The sequence below is a fragment of the Erinaceus europaeus genome, chromosome 10 (assembly GCF_950295315.1).
Source record: "Erinaceus europaeus chromosome 10, mEriEur2.1, whole genome shotgun sequence".
Classification (NCBI taxonomy): Eukaryota; Metazoa; Chordata; class Mammalia; order Eulipotyphla; family Erinaceidae; genus Erinaceus; species Erinaceus europaeus.
In genome coordinates, this window is record NC_080171.1 from 27,025,363 (window position 1) to 27,048,889 (window position 23,527).

General features: G+C 51.2%; 1 protein-coding gene and 1 long non-coding RNA gene across 3 annotated transcripts; one reads left to right on the forward strand and one right to left on the reverse strand.

The window, feature by feature from the left end:
- The first annotated feature begins 319 nt into the window (after nucleotides 1-319).
- On the forward strand, nucleotides 320-10,481 carry MYMK (myomaker, myoblast fusion factor). Of its 2 annotated transcripts, none has more exons than XM_060199355.1 (5): nucleotides 320-754; nucleotides 4,623-4,737; nucleotides 5,333-5,397; nucleotides 8,806-8,922; nucleotides 9,319-10,481. In XM_060199355.1, the coding sequence occupies exons 1-5, from the start codon at nucleotides 620-622 to the stop codon at nucleotides 9,466-9,468; spliced, it is 582 nt and encodes a 193-aa protein (XP_060055338.1). In that variant the 5' UTR covers nucleotides 320-619; the 3' UTR covers nucleotides 9,469-10,481. The 2 variants fall into 2 exon arrangements, with proteins under 2 accessions (XP_060055338.1, XP_007521501.1); XM_007521439.2 differs by having other exon boundaries at nucleotides 330-754; nucleotides 5,333-5,481.
- LOC132540722 (uncharacterized) lies at nucleotides 2,210-3,635 on the reverse strand. The gene is made up of 3 exons (XR_009551882.1): nucleotides 3,532-3,635; nucleotides 3,322-3,432; nucleotides 2,210-2,414 (listed from the first exon to the last, which is right to left on the reverse strand). It is a non-coding gene; the product is annotated as an uncharacterized LOC132540722 (long non-coding RNA).
- Nucleotides 10,482-23,527: the final 13,046 nt, after the last annotated feature.

Below are 23,527 nucleotides of genomic sequence, written 5' to 3' on the forward strand. Positions count from 1 at the left end.
AGGAGAGAAGGGGGTAGAGGAAGGTAGGGGAGAAAGGACGGAGGCAGGGAGGGAGGGCAGCAGGCTGTGCATTCTGTCGGGGGTGAGCTGTATCATGGGAGCAAAGCGATGGCAGTTTCCCTTAGTCTGGTCACCAAGCAGGAGGAGCAGAGGTGATGCAGGAGACCTGGCCACATGTGACTCTTAGGGCTGAGCTGGCTCAGCCAGGGTATCCCATCCAGCCACTGTGTGTCAAGTAGAGGGGTCCAGTGGTCTTATTTGGGCTCCTGATCACCCAAAGGAGGAGACCAGGGTAGAAAATGGTGGGAGGGGAGGGTCATACTCATGGGGACCTCTCCCCAAGGCTGCTGCCTCAGGGAAAAACAGAATAGTCTCCACCAATCAACAACTCTGGCCTCTCAAAAAAAAAAAAAAAGTCAGAGCCAAGTACTGCTCACATAGGCATCAGCTGTTGGCCCCTCTCCATGTGTTGCTGGGCATGTGTGCTCCTCCGGGCATTTAAAGCACAGCTGTCATCTGAGCCCTGAGAAGGGGAGCCCGACCTCTCCCCTCCTGCTGTCTGTCCTGGGAGTCACCACCACTCAGCCCTCATCCCCAGCCGGAGCCTCCTCCCCAGCCCATGGGGACGCTCGTGGCCAAGCTGCTCCTGCCCACCATTAGCAGCCTGGCCTTCCTCCCCACCATCAGCATCGCAGCCAAGAGGCGCTTCCACATGGAGGCCATGGTCTACCTCTTCACCATGTTCTTTGTAGCGGTGAGTCTGGGTGCCCCAGAGCACCCATGTGGGCCTCTCTAAGAGAGAGGGGACTGGGGTGGGGGAGGGTTTGGGGAGGTGAGGGCCCTTCTCAGTGCTTTCGTTAGGACAATGAAACGTGGCGATTTCAGTGTGTGCAAGGGAGCCCAGAAGACAAGAGGGTGAGGGGAGCTCTCCTCTTGGGGCCTGGGCTTCCTTCTCTGTGGCTCTGAGTGACGGAGACCAGCCCAAGCCAGGGACAGTCAGGCAAAGCCCAGACCTTGTAGGGTGTTCCTTCTCCTGCTACAGGCCCCACGCCTCTTCTTTTGCTATTTATAAGTCTGGATGGCTTACATTTAGTGCTCCCCCCACCAACACACACACACACACACACACACACACACACACACCCCTCTGAGATCTCTTTCCCTTTTAGCCTTTCTCCTTGGTTTTCTGTGTCTCCTCTTCTCTCAGCATTTGTCTTTTCTTTCTCTCCACCTGCATTTCATTCTCTCTGGAGTCCTGGAATTACACCCCCTTAGGATTTGCTTTCTAAATTCCATGGCCTCTACCTCTCTGGTTTTGTTTCCCTGACCCCCTGCATATTCTCTCTCTCTCTCTCTCTGTCTTTCTCTCTCTCTCTCCCCCCCCCCCGTAGTGTACAGCTCAGCTCTGGCATATTATGGCAGTGCCAGGGATAGAGCCTTGGACCTTGGAGCCTCAGGTTAAGTTGTTTGCATAACCATTATGCTGTCTCCCCAGCCCTCACTCTGGCATCTGTTTGTAAATTGATCTCCCTATTTGCCCATGTTCCTATTGAGCTAATCAGTCACCTTTCTGCCTAATCATCCATCCATCCATCCATCCATCCATCCATCCATCCATCCATTCATTCTTCCATAATTGATGATATGTGCCTTCCTACCTCTGTTGGTCTGAGTCTCCACCCACCAGCCTTCACTGCTGGGACCCAACTCACCCCATGTTTCCCTGTTCCATCTTCCATAGGTCCCACCTTTAATTCAAGCCCAGCTCCCTGTGAGCAGTGTGGATTAGGGAGGTGAGGTTCCCCTGGACACCCTCTCCAGGCAACTTGGCCTGTTAGAGCTCATGTGGCTGAGACCCCAGAGACTGTGAGTTCAAGTCCAAAACTGCCTAAAACCAGAGCTGAGCAGTGCTCTGTTTTCTTTTCCAATGAATAAATAAATAAATAAACTCTTTTATTATCATAAGGTAATCAGGGCCAGGAAGATGATAGCTCAGTTTATTAGAGCACAGAACACGCATTCCTGAAGACCCCAGTAGTCACAGGTTCAATCCCAGGTATGACCTTATGCCAGAGCTAAGCAGGGTTCTGGTCCTTTTCTCCCCGGTGTTATAGCCTCAATCTCTCTTTCTCTCTCTCATAATAATAACAATGATTTTGTTTTCATTTGTCAAGAACTAGCTGGCTCCCTGGCAGCAGGGCCTGTGGGTGAGCACAGGGGCAGGGAATTGAAGCTTGCAAGCACAAGCATTTGTGTGCTGCTGTGTGTCTACCTGTTGTGCTGCGACAGGAGCACCAGGAGGTGGCGCTCCTTCAGAGGTGCTCTCCTCAGTGGCAGTGACATGGGTAGCAGCCTCCTCTGAGAAGTCCGATGTCCCGGGGGTGGGGGAGAATGCAGAAATGCACATGGGGCTCCTGTACAAGGACAAAGGCCTTTGAGTCTGGGCGAGAAAGAAGCTGGGGGTCTGTCTGTCCCCTGGGGCTATGGGAACCTGGCTCCAGAAACCACAGGCATCAGGAGGCCCCCTCCCTGGCCAGGCGGGGCACACAGCTGCCCCACAGCCTCCAGGGCCCACCCTACCCCACCCAGCCCTGCTCAGAGCGGCAGGAACAGCTGCCTCCTGTGACAACTGTCCTCCCACCTCAAAGCCACACTCCACCCCTCCCTCCCCAAACCTCAAATGGCACCACCACAAGCTCAGTTCCCTTGGGCTTCTGTGCCTGGTGGTGCCTTCCTGTGCCAACCGTCATTCTATGTGGAAACAGAGCCCCCTGGACCCTGTGCGTGTCCATCCACGTCCCCAGCTGGCCACACCATGCCATAGCTACTTGGCATTCTAGCAGGTAGCTACTGCCCACTCAACCTTCCTGACCAGTCCTTCAGGTGTGTGCTCACACTGGCAGGATGGTGCAAAGGTAGTGGGAGGGACTCCTCCTGGACCTACACCCCTTTAAACTGCTCCACACCCCTGACCTTGCATTCACATGGCTCACAATGAGTCCCTAAGTTAAGTCAGTCCTTCCTGGGATCTGGGGTCCCAGCAGAGCTGGGTCAAGTCATTGCTGCTCTGAGTGCAGGCAGGACACAGATGGCACCCAGAGTCTCTTCACACACACACACACACACACACACACACACACACTGAAACAAAGAGTGAGTCCCTTTGCTGACTTGGTATGTGGGGGAAGTAGTTTTGGGGAACCACTCAGGAACATTTTTGTGGCTCAAGGGACCTGGATCTGCCTGCCAACGTTCTGGGGAACAAGTCTCTTCCCTGCTTCTGTATCCCATGGAGAGTTAAGCACCTTGATCAGACCCTACCTGGAGCTTCTAGTTCTCAAACTAAGCAGTCCTGTTCACCATCCTGTTGACCTCCTCCAGTCTGGCCTTTGTACAGTATCCAAGGCTCTGCAGAGTTCTTGGCATGGAAGCCTGACCAGAAGAGAGGAAACAATGCCATATCCTCCTCTGGTCTGGACCCTCCACCTCTACTAACACCTCCACGGTGCACCTTAGCCTTGATTCACTCACAATTGTCCCCTGGAGGAGCCCTCATTTAATCAATGCAACAGCATGGGACATGGGGCCCTGCTCCCCCAGACACAGGCTCCAAGCCTGCCTCCCTCCTGCCAAGCCTGCCTCACCAAGAGCCGATTGTGTGGTTCCCAAGCTTGTTTACGCTGGTGGACCTTGTCAAAATAATTACATCACGTAATTAAACATTGCTTAAAATGATGACATGTGAACACCAGAGGAATGGTTGCTGTTTCCTGTAAGAAATAATTCAGTGGCTTTGAAAATGCTCCACAGAGACATTTGGCTTAAAAAAAATAATAACCTTGAAACCCGGATTGGGAGGACAACAGTGAGAATGTAGGGGAGATGCTATCTTGGGGTCTCGCCAGCCTGCCTGCACTCTGAGAGCACTGGAAAGCTGCAGCCCAGAGTCCTCAAAATATGGTTCCACCAGCAGTGATGGCATCAGCCTAAGAGTTTTTTGGTTTATTGTTTATTTGTTTTCACCGGGGTTATTGCTGGGGCCCAGTGCCTACACAACAAATCCACTGCTCCTGACAGACTTTTTTTCCTTTTATTTTTCCTTTTTTTTTCTCCCTCTCTCTTTTATTTGATAGAACAGAGAGGAATTGAGAGGAAAGGGGGCGATAGAGAAGGAGAGAGACACCTGCAGACCTGCTTCACCACTTGTGAAGCTCCCCCCTCCAGGTGGAGAGCGGGGCTCAAACCTGGGTGGTTGTGCATGGTAATGTGTGTGATCAACAGCATGTGCCATCACCTGCCCCCGCCCAAAAAAAGTCTCTTAAACACTCAGTCTTGGCTCCCAGCCCCAAGTACTGAGTCAGCAGCTACACTGAGACCCTGACTTGGTCTGGGCACACCCCAGGGAGCAGGGAGGGTATGGTCTCCTTCTAGAGACCTTGCCTAAGCCCAATCTCTACCCACAAGACTCCTGTGAAGGAAGTAGTCAGTGGCCATACCCAATTTCCAGAAGGGGAAACTGAGGCACAAAGCTATCGAGTGCCTAAGGTCTCAGAGTCGGTGGGTCCCGGCTCCTCAGGAGCCTCCTCACCACTGGTCACTGACCACTGCCCATCAATCTGCAGGTCTACCACGCCTGCCATGGGCCTGGCCTGTCGGTGCTCTGCTTCATGCGCCACGACATCCTGGAGTACTTCAGCGTCTATGGCACAGCCCTGAGCATGTGGGTGTCACTGATGGGTGAGTAACTGCCCCCTGGAGAGCCCAGCCCTGATGATGGACGGGGTCCAGGTCCCCCACCCCTCAGCCTGTCCACCTACTGATGACTCCACCAGCACCACCTCCTTCTCCTGGGTTCAATGCAGGCCATGTAGCTCTTAAACACTCTGGCCCCACTGTCTGTCCTTACTGAATCACATACCCCATGGGTGCCCCTTGGGACTCCCCAAGAACCACTCATGAGGGGGCTCAGACTCCTGAAAACACTCACATGCTCTCTCTCTCTCTTTCTCTCTCTCTCTCTCTCACACACACACACACTCAGACTCACATTCTCACACATACACATGCTTGCTCTCTCTCTCTCTCTCTCTCTCTCTCTCTCTCTCTCTCACACACACACACACACACTCTTTCACACATACATTCTCTCACACACACCTTTCAGCAGCAGGTTTCTCAAAGACTGATCACTGGGAAGCACTTGCCCCCCAGAAACAGCAGCTGGTCTGTCCTATCATACCAGCCAGGATTCAGCCCTCCCGGTGGCTGGTGGTGATGTCTCCTGGGGACAATTTGAGCCTCCAGCTTCCCCTTCTCTCTCCCATCCCTGCAGCCCTCGCTGATTTTGATGAGCCCCTGAGATCCACTTTTGTGATGTTCGGCGTCCTGACCATCGCCGTGCGTATCTACCACGACCACTGGGGCTACGGGGTGTACTCAGGCCCCATTGGCACTGCAGTGCTCATCATCGCAGCAAAGTGGGTGTGTATACATGCAAGGGGGCCAGCCCTTGGACTCTTCCTATAACCCCCTGCCAGGTGGGCAGACAGGCTGGATGTGGGTGTCAGTTAAGCACAGGGAAAAGGACTCAAGGCACTGAGTGCTGACCCCCCTCACTCACTCTGGAGTGACTGAATCTCCTAGTTTCTGCACCTCCCTGCCTCAGTTTCCAGTATCTATCCAGCAAACACAATAATGGTGGGTTAAGTGAGATTTTGCATCTACGGTCCCCACACAAAAGCTGGCTTCTAATGCCCTCAGCATTAGAAACTAGCTCACTCATCACCATGCCTGAAGACCATGATGCTTTATTTTTTTTAATTTCTTTATTGGGGGATTAATGTTTTACACTCAACATTAAATATAATAGTTTATACATGCATAAAATTTCTCGGTTTTCCACATAACAATATAACCCCCACTAGGTCCTCTGTCATCCTTTTCCAGGACCTGTACTCTTCTCTCCCACCCATCTTTTATTCTGGTGCAATACACCAATTCCAGTTCAGGTTCTACTTGTGTTTTCTCTTCTGATCTTGTTTTTCAACTTCTGCCTGAGAATGAAATCATCCCATATCCATCCTTCTGTTTCTGACTTATTTCACTTAACATGATTTCTTCAAGCTCCATCCAAGATGGGCTGAAAAGAATGAAATAGCCATTTTTAATAACTGAGTAGTATTCCATTGTGTATATATACCACAACTTGCTCAGCCACTCATCTGACACCTAGGTTGCTTCAATGTTTTGGCTGTTACAAATTGTGCTACTATGAACATAGGTATACACAAATCTTTTTGGATGGGTGTGTTGGGTTCCATAGTATATATCCCCAGGAAAGGAACTGTAGGATCATAGGGTAGGTCCATTTCTAGCCTAGTCTGAGAGTTCTGCAGACTGCTCTTGCCATGATGCTTTAGAGATGTACCGTCAAGGGGAAAATGGCCTCCGTTAATCCAGGGAGGCAGTCTGAAGGAGGTGACCCTCACTCCAGTTTCCATTGAGGAGGCCCCTGAGCACTCAGCCTGAATCAAGTTCTCAACATTGAAGCCCTGAGGCAGAGGTCTACCATCTAGCCTCCAAGCCTCCCGGTGTTCTCTATTGAGTCTTCCTGGCTGCAAGGCCTGAGATAAAGAGAGATACAGCAGGGAAGGGGCTGACCAAAGAAATCACAGCCCCTAAAGCCAACTGCTGTTCCCACCCCCTAGGCCTGCAGCCCAGGCTCCACAGAAATATCTCCTCACCATACTTTGCCCCTTGGAGCCCTATCCAGAACCTCAGAGCCCTAACTCCAAACCCCAAGAGAAGAGTAAGCTCAGCCCAGACTATCCACCCCTTGAGGTCTGTGAGTTGAGGCCAAGATGGGGACGTCCAGGGGCAGGGAACCCTAGGGGGCCATGAAAGAAGCTCTAGAGAGATAGGGCAGCTGGGCAGAAGAGGCAGGAGATGTCCAGTGACCTCTCTTCCAGCCATGGAAAGAGAAGGCCAAGTTCTAGGGGGCAGCTTTCAAATTCCCTGCCCCTCAGAAGAGGGGGTGTACTTGGCCATCTGGTTAGTGAAGAAGCTGGGACTCAAAGTGAGCGGCCCACGCAGAAACCACTCAGGACAGTGCAAGGTCGAGGTCTTGACTCTTCCAGAAGTATAAGAACCATGCCTTGTGCCCCCTCCCATAAGAGAAGCAAGACTGGCTGGCGTGGGGCGCCCTGGGGAGAGGAAGTCCACCGGGTTAGAGGCGTCTGGATCTCAGTCATTAGCAGGCTGGAACGCAAGACCCGAAGTTGAGGTCCTGATAAGGTTGCCTCTGGGCAGGAAGTGGGGTCCTGGCTTTTTGTTCTGGCTCTGCATTTTGGCCAGTCCGAATGCAGGCTGGAATTTAACCAGCCATGATGGGAACTGCCCAACGGTGTCCAGATGAAGTCATGCAGGACTTCGGGACCTGTGGGCTGCATGCATCTGGTCATCAGAACAGCAGAGTGGCCAGAAGCCGCATTCTGGGGCTCAGGTTGGGTTTTCTAGCCCATTGAGCATGGAGTTTGTTTTGAATTTTCAAGGGCAGTTGTTTCCTGGAATGAGGGTAGATTTTTTTTTTTCTCCTGGAGGCTCATCCCTTCTTGAGCCAGATCTGGAAATGCAGCCCTCAGGGGGAGGAAGTGAGGAGTCTAGGGTGACTGATTGTGGGCAGAGCCAGTCCAGGGCAGCCCCGGGCTTCACACCCAGGGTCACACCGCCTGGAGCACCCTCACACTGCCTCCGGGTCTGACTCCTCATAGGTCATGGCAGTTTCCAGGAACCTGAAAAGCAGGCATCAGTTCAGGATTCATTGAGTGTGGAAGTCTGATCCATGTGAGACACACAACTGATTTTCTTGCTGAGGTCTCAAGCACTACACTCTGAAGCACCTTATACCCAGCATAGGGGAGATAGTGCAAGGTTATGCAGAGAGACTCACATGCCTGAGGCTCTAAAGTCCCAGGTTCAATACCAACCACCATAAGCCAGAGCTGAGCAGTGCTCTGGAAAAAAAATGGGGTCTGGCAGTAGCACAGCGGGTTAAGCGCATGTGGCGCAAAGCACAAGGACTGGCATAAGGATCCTGGTTCGAGCCCCCAGCTCCCCACCTGCAGGGGAGTCACTTCACAGGTGGTAAAGCAGGTCTGCAGGTGTCTATCTTTCTCTTCCCCTCTCTGTCTTCCCCTCCTCTCTCGATTTCTCTCTGTCCTATCCAACAACGAATGAACGAACGACAACAACAACAATAATAACAAGGCTACAACAACAAGGACAACAAAAGGGGGTGGGGAAAATGACCTCCAGGAGCAGTAGATTCATGGTGCAGGCACTGAGCCCCAGCAATAACCCTAGAGGCAAAAAAACAAATAAACAAACAAACAAAAAACTATGTGCCCAGGTTGCAAGTTACAGGCAGATGACCTACCCTTATCTTGTTGACATGGAGATCCATTTGCACAGCAGCAGCTGGGTAAAGGCCAGTGTCCCATGCCTGAAGCCTGTATAACCAACACACTGCAAAAGCGATTGCCTGTTAAAGCACCCACATGGCACTCAAGCTGACAGGCAGGCAGGCCAGGTACTCCAGCATTCTCTCTGCAAAGAATCACTACTCCCCCAGTCTCCCACTCTGGCTAAGGCAACCTTGTTACACCCCAGAAAGGGAGAGAGGTATGGAACAGGACATCCTCGGAGGACTAGGGGCAAGTTGGCCTGCATCTATAGCTACAGGGCGGGGAGTCCCTTCTCAATGGGGTGCATGCCCCCTAAGTCATCTGATTGTCATCCTTCCTGCAGCTGCGGCAGATGAAGGAGAAGAAGGGTCTATACCCTGACAAGAGTGTCTACACCCAGCAGATAGGCCCCGGCCTCTGTTTTGGGGCACTGGCTCTGATGTTGCGCTTCTTCTTTGAGGTACCTGGGGGTGAGGGTGGAGTTACCTCACAGAGCTGGGCCTCAGAGACTGAGGGCCTGGGGCTAGAGGAGGAAGGGGAGGGAGTAGAGCAAAAGAGGGAGGAGAAATGGTGACCATGAGGAAAGGCAGAGTGGGGAGGGGGGTGGGAAGAGAGGTACATATGGAAGCAGAGGGGAAGGCCCCAGCCTCATGTTCAGCCATGTGAACAACCATGGTTGGACAGTGAAGGGTGCTGTCTCAGAGAAGGGCACTGGTTTGGGGGGAGCCAAAGGCCTATGTCGCAAACATGCACACACACTAGACAAAGACATAGAGTCAGAAGACATGGGACTCTCCAGGAGGCCTGGAGGGGTGCAAAGAGGAAATACTGACCCCCCCCTGTACCTGCCCCACAGGACTGGGATTACACTTATGTACACAGCTTCTACCACTGTGCCCTGGCCATGTCCTTTGTGCTGCTGCTGCCCAAGGTCAACAAGAAGGCTGGTTCAGCAGGGGCGCCCGCCAAGCTGGACTGCCACACGCTGTGCTGTGCCTGCATCTGACCTAGCGCCCAGCCCTCCCTGCCTGCCCCCGCTGGAGCATCCAGAAAGATGGACACATGCTGCCTCCTATCCTTCCCCACCAGGTGTCTGGGAGAGGGAGTCCTCTGAGGGGTCCCCAATGAGCGAGATAACCACTTTGCTGAACTTGAGACTTCCCACACACACACATACTTGAGCTTCTCCTCAGGGGTCAAGCTGCAATGCTGGGCAGAAACGAGCTTCTTCTTCCCCAGCCTGGGTCAAGCTGGTAGGGATGTTTCCCTTCTTCGATCTAAAGCCCCGGCCAATCTACACCTTGCCTCCAGGTCCCTGTCCTCTGAGTTACCTGCTTTCTGTCCAATGTTCCAAATTTAGGAAGCTGCTAGGCAGGGAACCAGTTCTGCCTCTGTCTTGGTCCACCTGCCACCTGGACCCAGGTCAGACACCCAAATCAGCTCCTCTGAATGATGATTTTTGTCAGATTTGAAGGTAAAAACCCATTAATAGGGCTGGGAAGACAGCCTTATGGTTCTGCAAAAGACTTTCCTGTCAGGAGTTGGGCAGTAGTGCAGTGGGTTAAGTGCAGGTGGCACAAAGCCCAAGAACCGGCAGAAGGATCCTGGTTCAAGCCCCTGGCTCCCTACCTACAGGAGAGTCACTTCACAGGTGGTGAAACAGGTCTGCAGGTGTCTATCTTTCTCTCCCCCATATCTCTCCATTTCTCTCTGTTCTATCCAACAACAATGACATCAATAACAACAACAATAATAACTACAATAATACAACAAGGGCAACAAAAGGGAATAAATAAATAAATAAATAGATAGATAGATAGATAAATATTAAAAAAGACTTTCACGCCTGGGGCTCAGAGCTCCCAGGTTCAAGCCCCAGCACCACTGTAAACCAGAGCTGAGCAGTGCTCTGGGAAAATAAATAAATACCCGCTAAGAAGCACCTCAGACATGAGGACCTCACTGCCTCTGAGCACTGAAGGTCCACTTGAACTCTGAATAAAACTGAGTAAAGTCTGATTGCGACATAGCTCCCTCTTTGCCGCCCACATACAGAGCCTGGGGTTCTTAGAAGGCTCCTATGGGGCCCACTATGGGGGGCGGGGGTGGTTAAAACAACCCAGTCCCAGTGCCCTTGTTCTTTCATGTGCCCAGGCCCTGCCCAGGGCCCCCAGTCTGAGAGAAAGCCTCAGTGTGGGGCCTCTTGAGCAAAGCTCAGGCACATACAGTGCATTGGAGGCTGCCCCCCACCCACCAGATCCTGTCTGCACAGGGCCCAGACATCACCTCACACACCTGCACCTCCCCCTGCCGCCCCCCACTGCCTTTCTGGATGGAGGGTTCAGGCACTGGTGTCATGCAAGAAGTTACCTACACTTGTCAGCTGTCTGTTTGTCTTTCCAGGTGGCTCCATCCACGCCCTCTGCCTGGGGGGGCCTGCTGTGTCCTAAGGCCCCTCTGGCCACCTTGGGGGACTGGCAGAGGGCTGGCTCCCGCTCCCCCGGGTCAGGTGGCCTCCTCAGCCAGGGCCCCCGCACTGACTGCCTTCCCACGGCGAGCCCAGAGGTCTTGTGTTTGTGTCCTGTGTCCCCAGACACCCCCCAGCCTACTGGCCCTGGCCCTGGTACAGCCACTGTCCATCCCCATGGATGTGGGGCAGGGGGAACCACAGAGCTCCTGACAGGCCCTGGGGAGGGAGTGACCATCCTGAGACTCCTCCACTTCAAGCCCCTCCATCCATGTCCCCAACCCCATGGTAGAAAAACGGGCAGGTGTTGGGGGCTACAGGAGCATGGATCCAGAAACAGGCTCAGGCACAGCAGCTGAATTTCCCCAAACCATGTTCACCTCTCCTCACCCCCACCCATCCTCCTCCTGCCCATCAGCTTCCCCACACGCTGTGACCTCCATCCCCCTCATCTCCCATCCCATCTGTCTGCCTTCTTTATGAGCACACCCCTTCCTGGACCGCACACGCCAGTTGCAGGCAGTGGACACTTGGGAGCAGGGAGGAGGTAGGGCCTCCCTGGCCGCTCATTCCAGTCACTGATTTATGAGGCCGTCTGGGAGCCCGGCCAAATCTGTAAGTCACAGACAATTAAGAGGCATGCTCCAGCCCTCAGCCCTGCCTCCTGGGCCCCAGGCCTGCCATGCCTGGCCTGTGCACAGGCAGCATCTTGGCCACCCCTAGTAGGGCCCTGGGGTCCCGAGTACCCCTTGAAGAGAAGGATAAGATATGGGGTGAGGGAGTCAGGACAAGGCAGTTCCTTGGATAGTGGCCCTAAGTGGGTGGGTGTCTTAACCCCACCCAACACCCTGGCTGGAAGGCTACAACATGTAGAGGCCCTCTCTACTTATGAGTGAAGAGGGGAGTAGAAGGGAGAGAGACAGCCACAGCAATACCAACCAGCCTGACGCCCTCAAAATAATGGCCTTCAGACCAGATACCTCTATCCATCAGCAACCTTGGCCTCTGGGGGGTCTTTAAGAGCCTGGAATCTAAGATTCCAGGCACCATCCAAGCCCCCCCTGTGGGCTCCAGGATGACAGCCACAGGGACATGGGAACTGTAGGTACCTCTATGAGGGTCTGAAAACGTAGTTCTGGAAGGCTAGACTCTCTGGAGAAATATGCAACAGAATCCTGGTGCTTCCAGGCCTCTGAAACAGGGCCCATGCACTAAGCAGAGCAGCAGGACTCTGAGCGTCAGCTGATTTTAATCAACTTCAACTGAAATAGCCACGGGTGTGAGACTACTGATAAAACTCAGGGTGCCAGGTTGCGTTTGCAACCCAGGCAAATAATAGGGTGTTGTTTCTCCCTAGTGTATCTCACACAACATTCAGGACATGCTTACACTCAAAACAGTCATTGTTCAGCTGAAAGCCTCAGGTCACCTGGTCCTGTTTCATGGTATGGCTTTACCTTGTGGCCTGCGGTGGTTAAGGAAGCGGGGGGTGGACAGCTCCCAGGACACATGGGTTTGGGGGTCCTGGGCTAAGCCAAGTGCTGCAGCATCCAATTCTGCCTGTGGTCTCCCTGCCAGGATTGAGGAGGCAAAGGAGGCAGGATGGTGCCTCCCCAGCTGCTGAATCTGAAAGTGGAAGTGGGCACAGGGTTCCCCAGCAGTCCCCCAGGGTGGGGCCTGGCTTCCAGAGCCCCTCAGACCACACGTATGTTCACGGCTCCTCCTGGCAAGGGAGAGTATTATAAACATTTACAACAACGTAGACAAAACAGTCTATTGTAGTGACTCCTCACCTCCCTGGAGCTGGGGTAAGGCTGGCATGGCGTGAGGAGCCTGGGCCCCTGCCAGGCCTGGCTGAGGTGTTTTTGTCTGAGGGCAGTCTGCGTGCCGTGGCCTTTGTCGTGTCTGCTACTGAAATTTCCTGTCTCTGTTATTCTCTTCTCCAGGCAGACCATCTGTAACCCAAAACTTTTATTGCCCCTTTTAAAGAGCTCCTAGCTCCCATCTACTCGGCCCACACTGTCTTGCTCTTCTGTGAGTCTGCTGGCGGCTGCCACTTCAGCTAGGTGAGAGTGTTCACTGCAGGGAGCCAGGTATGTGGGCAAGAGAGCATCCTACTGAGCAGGCAGGAGCCCGGTGCAGGGCCTGGCTCGCTAGCTACCTGGCTAGCTGGTTTACAGCATGAGCTCAGTGTCACTGGGCAGGCACCACCTCACAGCCGGTCTCCTCCCATCTCTGCACCCCACTTTCCTCACTTGAATGGGAGCTGTAGCCCAGTTACCCCATTCCCAGAGAGTGGGGTGAGTCAGAAGCGACTGTACTGGGAAGGCCTGGGAAGGCCTGGGAAAGCCGGAAAGGCAGAAAGAGGAGGGGTGAGCGTGGAGGCAGATATCAGCAGCTAGGAAACCAGCCCCAGCCACCCAAGCCCCCCAAAGTAGAGGCACTCATCCTGCACACTCTCAAATCAGTGTCCGCACTTGTGAAGGTGTCTCTGACATGGGACCTGCCAAGATTCAATGAAAACACTGGATACAAAGCACTTAGCACAGCACTTTTTAAAAATGTTATCACTGAGGCTTCTCCACTCCAGTCTTTTCAAATCAAGACAGAGATAGATAGAAACAGAAAGAGACACCACAGCAGCATACCTATCCCCAGTGTGGTGGGAGTCTGGTTCAAGCCTACATCATGGACATGACAAAGCAGCTGTACTGACCAGGTGAGCTACCTTGCCAGCCCTGCTCCCTACTTTGAATGCCATTAATTTAAACTATTATTTATTCAACCATTCACTCATTCATTGGAGACAGAGAGAAACTAAGAGAGAAAGGGGAGAAGAAGGTGGGACAGAGAGATACCTGCAACACTGCTTCACAGCTCGTGAAGCATGGGGGTCAGGGGCTTGATCATGGTAAAGTGTTTACTCAACCAGGCATGCCGCCAACCACCACCATCTTTATTTTCATTAGAGCTTTCACGAGCAAGCGAGGGTCTGCAGGATGTAACAGAGGGGCGCTAGCAGTCAGAGGGCATTGACCCCATTTACACCAAATGCCTCCACTTGCCACAGAAACACGATAATTCAAACTGGGCTGGCAATATAGCTCAACTGGGAGAGTGTCTACACCAGCCTGCAGGCAACCCAGGTTGAAGCCTGACCCCCAAGGCAGCCAGGGGAAGCGTCAATACTGTGATGTCTCTCCCTGTGTCCCTCTGTCTCTGTCTATCTGTCATAAGAGTTGTTGTTGCTGCAATTTCACCACTCCAGGCCAAATTTTTCACATAGATAGAGACAGAAAGACACCACAGCCCCAAAACTTCCTTTGGGGCAATGGGGACAGAGCTGAAACCTGGGTCATTCACATGACAGATCAGGTCATTCACATGACTATCCAGGTCATTCACATGACAGATCAGGTCATTCACATGACTATCCAGGTCATTCACATGACAGATCAGGTCATTCACATGACTATCCAGGTGAGGTTTCTTGCTGCCCAGGTGAGGCACAGGCTGCTTCTGTCCTTACCCACAGTCACCTTCAGCCAAAGGTGGGGGTTGGGGGGGCTTCTCCTCCCCCCTTGGCAGGGATTGGGATAGGTGAGAGGAGCTTCAGGGTACACATGCACCAGCCTGTAGCCCTGTCTTGCAGGCTGGGAGGTACTGGATGACCCTGGAGACTCTGTCCACTCCTCTGTGAAATGTCACCCAGCCCTCTCTAGGGTTGCTGCCACTTCTCAGTGTCTGACACACAGGGCAGGGAGTCTGTGCCTCAGCCCCTATGAGTCAATTAAAACATCAACCCCCTATGCCCAAGAGGTGATATAGTGGATAAAGTAACTGACTGAAAATTTGAGGTTCTAAATTTTACCCCTAACAGCGCATTGCCAGAGTAATGTTCTGGTCCTGTGCATGTGTACACATGTGAGTGTGTGTGTGTGTGTGTGTGTGTGTGTGTGTGTGTGTGTGTGTGTGTGTGTGTGTGATGTCTTGTCTCTCCCTCTCTTGTTAATAAGTGACCTGAGAGGTCACCAAACATGAGTGGTATTTCTGACCCCAAATACACAAGGCATTATCTCCAGCTCTGCACCATCTGGTGGCCCAAACCAGAGGGAGGGAGGGTTCAGGAAAGGCTCTGAGCCCTGAAGGCGAGGAGGTGGCAGTCCAGGGATAGATAAGGGACGGGAACAGTCTATCTGGGGACAGCAGGGACCACTGTGACTTTGGAGTGATCCCAGTAGATCTGGGGGAAGATTCAGGACAGGAGACCACCTAGTCAGCTCCTATTGCTTAAGAGGGTAGAAAGTTCTGCAAAGAGACCAGAAGCTGATGCCCCCAAACTGAGAAAGAGGCCAAGCTTTTTGCATGACTGACTTGCTTTATAAACATCATAGAGCTCAGACCACCCCACTTCCTTGGTCACTGGCACCCCTATGTCCTTTGTGGGGTTGTAGGAGGAGAGACAAGGACCCACAGACAGTGAGCACCACGTACTAACTTCCTGCTCAGTAGGACACAGAGCCTCTCAAACCCACGCTCACCTAATGCACTTGTCAGAGAGAGAGAGAGAACAGGTGTGTTTCCATGTCTGTCTTGGAGAGAGCAGGCTCAAGACCCCTGAGTGTGTGGAGGGTTGGGGCAGGAGCCATAAACAGCACTCTGTGACCTCAAATGCCTTGACCTTGGGGCTGGGTTCTGGCACACCTGGTTGAGCGCACATGTTACAATGCACAAGTGCTGGGAGATCGTGCCGATGCAGTCACATCTGCCATGTCCCCTCAGGCTACTGCTAGTTCCCGCGAGAGTTGGGACATTCTCGGAGTGCCTGTTCAGCCATGTTGTGCCCTCAGGGCATTGTCTATATCCCCGCGATATTTGGAGTGCTTTGGTTACTCCTCCCCTCTCCCATTCTCACAAGAGTTATTATCCTATCCTGGAGTGCTATGGTTACTCCTCCCCCTTCCCATTCTCGCGAAAGCTACTCCTATAAAATCCCTTCTTCTTCCGCACCTTGCTCTCTTGCCAGCACTTCACTCCGGTGTTCAGACGCAGGAAAGGTTACTGCATGAGGCGGCCATTTTCGCTACCTCCACGTGGCCCAACCTGCTTCTCTAGCACCCAACTCTGAGGTGCCAGCGCAAATAAAGATTTGTGTTTCCTCTTCGCTCCGGACCCCCTCTCTCTCTTCTCCATGGCCCGCGCACAACAACATCTGGCACCCGACGTGTCCCGCACTCATGCCCAGCCTGAGGTCCAGATATCTTCCTGGTACATGTGCTGCCAGGGATCGAACTTGGGACCTCACGCTTGAGAGTCTAATGCCTTATCCACTGCGACACCTCCCAGACCATGGTACTATAATTCTTAACAAGCTCATGGCCTTTTTGCGGCAACAGATTGATGCCATAAAGATGCAACCTATACAAACTCACTATCATAGGCTGGACATGGCAGAATATTGAGTTGCTGTGGAGGATTTGCCCCCCTCCATCAGAACGTCCACCATGTAGAGGGCTGGCTAGCCAATGACGGGTAAGAGGAAACTAGCGCTATCCAGTCAACCTAAGACAGGGCACCTGGTACTACTGGGCAGAAATGACCAGGTGTTCCAATGACGGGTAAGACGGAAGGCTGATCCCCAACCTAAGACAGGCACAGTCCACCCTGCCACAAAACAAAGTCCGCCAAACATCAAAACATGATATAAGACAGGGGGACATGTGGGGAGCCACATGTGCTCTCAAGGTTGCTATTGGCATGGCCATAGAGTTTATGTTAAAAGACAGTTCCTGGGAATCAGGCGATGGTGCAGCGGGTTTAGCGCAGGTGGCGCTAAGTGCAAGAACTGGCTTGAGGATCCCAGTTTGAGCCCCCGGCTCCTCACCTGCAGGGGAATCACTTCACGGGTGGTGAAGCAGGTCTACAGGTGTCTTTCTCTCCCCCTGTCTTCCCCTCCTCTCTCCACTTCTCTCTGTTCTATCCAACAACCACAATATCAGCAATAACAACAATATAATTACAACAATAAAACAACTAGGGCAACAAAAGGCAAGATACCAAAAAAAAAAAAAAAAGGGATAAGATAGTTCCCTACACCTTAGAGTCTTTGTTAAAAGACTTTGTTAAAAGTTCTTTTTTCCCATGAATATATAATAATAAATTAGTAGGAAAGATACATCCCCCAATACTCAGTTGGCTAAGGCACCAGACCTCTTTTTCTATAAAGCATTCAAATCAGATGCCCTGCTAACCACGAGAAGCAGATTGTTTGTGTTTCTTCCACAGGAATCCCAGAAAAAAAAACATCTGGACCCCTGCACACCCTGACATCACCCACAAGATGGCACGACTACAGTGGCACACACCCCTGAAACCCTAGATGTCACCTGATGTCATCTGAAGAACCTGATTCACAGACTCCAAGGACAGAACTTTTTTACTGTCTGTCTGCCTTTCCTGCTTCTGCTTTGCCTGTCACGTTTTGGCAGTTCCAGCTCACAATCTACAGAAAAGCGGAATTCCAGAGGCTGACCTTCCTCATGCAGCATTTCATCCCCTGCCATTTCTCCCCCCTAGTCGCCTACTTTGGACTGAGACTTCTATCGGACTTGCTGGTATACCCTTTGGACACTTTAGACAATTTTACAGCAGCTTCCTTCCCTTCACGTTGCTGGTTTTTCATAGACTGACCCTGAGTATTTTACACACTGTTGCCCTGGGCATTAGATAAAAGGAAAGGGGGAGATGCTGGGAAATCGTGCCTATGCAGTCACATCTGCCATGTTGTCCCCTCAGGCTACTGCTAGTTCCCGCGAGAGTTGGGACATTCTAGGAGTGCCTGTTCAGCCATGTTGTGCCCTCAGGGCATTGTCTATATCCCTGCGATATTTGGAGTGCTTTGGTTACTCCTCCCCTCTCCCATTCTCACAAGAGTTATTATCCTATCCTGGAGTGCTATGGTTACTCCTCCCCCTTCCCATTCTCGCGAAAGCTACTCCTATAAAATCCCTTCTTCTTCCGCACCTTGCTCTCTTGCCAGCGCTTCACTCCGGTGTTCAGACGCAGGAAAGGTTACTGCGTGAGGCAGCCATTTTCGCTACCTCCACGTGGCCCAACCTGCTTCTCTAGCACCCAACTCTGAGGTGCCAGCGCAAGTAAAGATTTGTGTTTCCTCTTCGCTCTGGACCCCCTCTCTCTCTTCTCCATGGCCCGCGCATAACAACACACAAGGACCCAGGTTTGAGCCCCTAGTCCCCACCTGTAGAGGAAAAGCTTTGCAAGTGGTAAAGCAGTGCTACAGGTACCTGTCTCTCTTCCTTTCTTTTTTTCTTCTTTTTCTTTCTTTCTTATTTTTTCTTTTTTGCCTCCAAGCAAAAAAAAAATCTGGGGCTCAGTGTCTGCACTATGAATCCACTTTTCCTGGAGGCTATTTTTTCCCTTTGTTGCCTTTACTGTTTATCATCATTGTTGTTATTATTGTTGTTGTTGAATAGAACAGAGAGAAATGGAGAGAGGAAGGGAAGACAGAGAGGGAGAGAGAAAGATAGATACCTGCAGACCTGCTTCACCACTCGTGAAGTACACCCCTGCAGGTGGGAGGCTGGGGGCTCAAACCAGGATCCTTGTGCCAGTCCTTGCACCATGTGTGCTTAAGACACAGTGCTACCACCTGACCCCTGTCTCTCTCCCTTTCTTTTTTTTGTTATTATCTTTATTTTATTGACTTGATAGAGACAGCCAGAAAATGAGAGGGAAGGGGGTGATAGAGAGGGAGAGAGACAGAGACACCTGCAACACTGCTTCACCACTTGCAAAGCATTCCTCCTATAGGAGGGGACTGGGGGCTTGAACCTGTGTCCTTGTGCACTATAACATGTGTGCTCAAATAGGTGCGCCACCACCCAGCCGCCCGTCTATCTCCCTTTCTATCACCTCATTCCCTCTCCATTTCTGGCTGTTTCTATCAAATAAATTAATTAAATAAAATAAAAAATTTTAAAGAAGCCTTGGCCTTGACCCCTGGCTGGCCTGCACACCAGGCACAGGAGGAGAGGCTTGTGTTACTGTGAGCAACCTGTGGCCTAAGGACTCCTGCCAGCTTGGCAGAGACCATCCGTGGTACAGTCCAGGATAGCAGACAGGAGCCCCCCACCACCAGCATCAAAGGGCTGTCTGGAGACGGGGAGTAGAGCATCAGTTCCACATCAGGCACCAGGAACAGTGTCCCAGGTAGCCCCTTTATCACAGCTCCCCAACAGGAGGTAGCCAGCAGAGGGCCAAAACCAACCCAAGTTCAGGGCCAGAGCAAGCTTTGAGGTCTCTGCCCTCAAGGCTATGCCTGGGTCTGAGTATCCAGCCCTCCCCTCCTTTCCCTCCTTCCCCTCCCTCCCCTCCCTCCCCTGCCCTCCCTTCCCAGAACCTAGGCCTCTTTCATGCCTTCATTTCATTTGTTTTCCTAACAGCTCGGCTCACAGGAGCTGCTGGCCTGGGTCTGAGGCGGGAGGCAGGCTATCGGGTAGCTGCAGCCACATCTGGAAGATGTTTGGCAGAGACTGGGGCCGCGCACAGTGGCAGAGGCCTCAGAGCAGCAGCTGATAAGCGCCTGCTGCCGGAGCTGCTGTCTCAGACCGGCAGGCCATGGACAGGGTGGGGACAGGCCCCAGGGAACAAGGCGTTCTCTAGTCCTGGGCCTGCCAGCCGGCCCCAAAAATCATGCCATGGCAGAGCCCACGGCGTTGGCAGACACCAACAGCCAACACCCACTCTTCCATGCTGGCCCTCAGGACCTCAGTGAGGTGATGGCCCTCCAGGACTCATTTACTGCAGACAGGGGCCCTCTCTCCAATACTCCTTGTCCATAGCACCAGTCAATAAACTGGGATCAGTAAATGTGGGCATCCGTCTGTGCCTGTGGCCCTCTGTGGGAGTCAGAGACCCCATCTGCTGTGGGGTATCCTGGTCTCACATGCTCTCTGAGGCCACGCTGGAAAATGTTTCTGGGGACCCCCATGGCACTGGGTGCTGGCTCTGGGGATTTGGCATTGGGCTTATTGCCCTAGCTGAGGGGGGGCCTCTTCACACATAGGAGCCTGGGCAGTCCCCAGCAGCCAAGCATGATGAACCCCCCTGGAGATAATACTTAGCACACAAGTGAATCAGAAAGGAATGGGCCAGGGGCCAGGTGCTGGTATAACAGGTAAAATGCACAAGTTATAATGCACAAGGCCCTGGCTTCAAGCCCCCACTCTCCACCTGCAGGAGCAAACTTTTCGAGTGGTGAAGCAAGTCTATGGGTGTTTCTCTTTCTTTCTTTCTCCCTATCTCCCCCTTTCCTCTCAATCTCTCTCTGTCCTATCAAATAAGATGTGTGTGTGTGTGGGGGGGTGTTAGCCACCCAGAGCAGCATATTTGTCATGCAGGTACCCAGCTCCAACAACAACCTTAATGGCAATTTAAAAAATAATAATGAGAGAGAGAACAAGACATCTTATCCAGGGAGTAGTTTCGTTCCCTTATAGTGATTTCATTCCCTTATAGTGCCCAGTTGAGTGTACATGTTACCATGCATAAGGACCCAGGATCAAGTTGCACCTGCAGTGGGGAAGTTGCACAAATGATAGAGCAATGCTGTAAGTCTCTCTCTCTCTCTCTGTCTTTCCTTCTCTATATCCCCTTTTGATTGTGTGTGTGTGTGTGTGTGTGTGTGTGTGTGTGTGTGTACACATATATGAAGAGAGGGAGAAGGAGGAAGAGAAGAAGGAGAGGAAGAGGAAGAAGTGATCAACAATTTGTTTGGCTTTGTATGTTAACTCTCTTTTCAGCCACCAGGCTCCAGATGCTAGTAGGATATTGACCAGACTTCCCTGGACAGACAGTCCCACCAGTGTGTCCTGGAGCCCCGCTTCCCCAGAGCCCCACCCTACTAGGGAAAGAGAGAGGCAGACTGGGAGTATGGACCTGTCATCACCCATGTTCAGCAGGGAAGCAATTACAGAAGCCAGACCTCCCACCTTCTGCAACCCACAATGACCTTGGGTCCATTCTCACAGAGGGTTAAAGAATAGGAAAGCTATCAGGGGAGGGGATGGGATACGAGTTCTGGTGGTGGGAATTGTGCAAAGTTGTACCCCTCTTATCCTATGGTTTTATAAATGTTTTCTTTTTATAAATAAATAAATAAATGAAGGAAGGAAGAAAGAAAGAAAGAAAGAAAGGAAGGAAGGAAGGAAGAAAGAAAGAAAGAAAGAAAGAAAGAAAGAAAGAAAGAAGAAGAATTTTGGGGATTTGCCTGGGGTTAGGTGTGGGGTACAGATCTTGGCTATAAATGAGCACAGAACTCTTGGGATATTGGAAATTCCCTAAACTGAGTCACACTGAGGATTGCATATGAGGCCATTTTTCAACAATTCATTGGCCTGGGGGCTGGGCAGTGGTGAATTTAGATGAATACACATATTGCCATGCTCAAGGACCTAGGCTGCAAGCCCCTGGTTCCCAGCAAGGGACAAATTTCACAGGTGGTGAAATAGTATTACAGATGTCTCTCTGGTGCTCTCCTTCTCAATCACCCCCTCCCTTCTTCATTTCTCTCTGTCATATCAGATATAAAAAAAGTAAAAAAATAAAATGCTCTATTCTCAGCTCTGACACCATCTTCCCAGACAATATTTTTGTCCACCTCCATGTTAGCTATCAAATTCAAACAAAAACTATGAAAGTCATGGGCCCCTAGGAATATACCTAAAATAGACTTCTTAGTTTCTTTCCACCCTAATATCCCTATTCTTATCTGCTCTATTCCTGCTTTTTGGTTCCTGTTCATAAATCATCTTTCTCTGCTTTATTTCTTACCACCTTTCATCTTCCAAGTTACAGATGCTATAATGATTCCATTTTGACTTCCCTGAAAGATGACCTCACCAGTGTGTCCTGAAACCTCACCTCTCCAGAGCCTTACCCCAGTAGGGAAAAATAGAAACATGCTGGAGGGTAGGTGGGTGGGTGGACAGTAGTGCAGTGGGTTAAGCACACATGGCACAAATCGCAAGGACAAGGCACAAGGTTCAAGCCCCCACTCCCCACCTGCAGGGGTGTCACTTCATGGGCAGTGAAGCAGATCTGCAGGTGTCTATCTTTCTCTCCCTCTCTCTGTCTTCCCCTCCTCTTTTGATTTCTTTCTGTCCTATCCAACAACAACAACAATGCAACTATAATAATAATGACAAAGGCAAAATGGGGAAAATGGCCTCCTGGAGCAGTGGCTTCATAGTGTAGGCACTGAGCCCCAGCAATAACCCTGGAGGCAAAAGAAAGAAAGAGAGAGAGAGAGAGAGAGAGAGGAAGGAAGGAAGGAAGGAAGAAAGAAAGAAAGAAAGAAAGAAAGAAAGGAGCCTACCAGAGGTCATGTCCAGCAGAGAAGCAACTACAGGAGCCAGAATTTCCACCTTCTGTACCCCAAAAAGAATTTTGGTCCATACTCTCAGAGGAGAAAAAAAAATTAGGGGAAGATAACCAAAGGGCTCTGAACTCCAACTCCATCAGGACCCTGAGAGAGAAAAGAAAAAAAAGGACATTTGGAAGTAGTTATAGGTGTGCATGTAACTTAGGAAGAAAAGGCAGGGGTAGTTAGTATAATGATTATGATTATGCCGAGAGACTCTAGTGCCCAAGGCTCTGAAGTCCCAGGTTCAATCCCTCATAAACCAGAAGCCAGAGCTGAGCAGTACTCTGGTTAAAAAAAAAAAAAAAAAAAAGGAAGAGAAGGCAGAACTATAGAAAAAATGGGTGAATATAAACAGATAGTTATAGAAATAATAGTCATTTTGTGTTTTTTTTAAATATTTATTCCCTTTTGTTGCCCTTGTAGGATAGGACAGAAGGAGAGAGAAAGACACCTGTAGACCTGCTTCACCACCTGTGAAGCAACTCTCCTGCAGGTGGGGAACTGGGGAATCGAACCAGGATTCTTATGCCTGCCCTTGAGCTTTGCTCCACCTGCACTTAACCTGCTGTGCTAATGCCCGACTCCCAGCCTTGTTCATTTTTATAGGAGACCAGATAAATGCTCAGTCCTGGCATATGCCATATTAAGAGTTACAACTGGGATATGTATATATATCTTGTGCTCGGTTGCTGAGCTGTCTTCCCAGTCCCCAGATTCCTTCCTTATGTTGTTTGACATTCATGGGGCTTGTGAAATCTGTGAGTTGCTGTGTTTGATTATATCTGGAATAAGTTCAGCCTTTAAAAAAATATTTACTTCTTGCAGAGAAAGAGGAGAGAGAACCAGAGATTTACTCTGGTATCTGCAATGCCAGGGAATGAACTTGGGAATTAGCAGTTATAAATCCAGTGCTTTAGCCACTACACCAACCCCCAGGGTGCCCAGTTCAGACTTAATCCTCTTCAGATATTGGCTCTGAACAGGATCTGCATTGGCTCCATTTTTGGAACTTCCAGTAGCAACGTATCTTCCCTCTCACTCTATACTCCATGGTTTCTCACACTTCCTACATCTGTATATCTAAAGTGGAATTGTACTCCGCTTATTCTATGGTCTTATCAATCATTACTGAATCAATAAAAAAAAGAGAAAAAA

Coding starts and splice junctions, on each gene's coding strand:
- MYMK (XM_007521439.2), top strand. CDS start 620: ATGGGGACGCTCGTGGCCAAGCTGCTCCTGCCCACCATTAGCAGCCTG. Junction 4,738..5,332: donor CATGTGGGTGTCACTGATGG/GTGAGTAACTGC, acceptor CCATCCCTGCAG/CCCTCGCTGATTTTGATGAG. Junction 8,923..9,318: donor TGTTGCGCTTCTTCTTTGAG/GTACCTGGGGGT, acceptor CCTGCCCCACAG/GACTGGGATTACACTTATGT.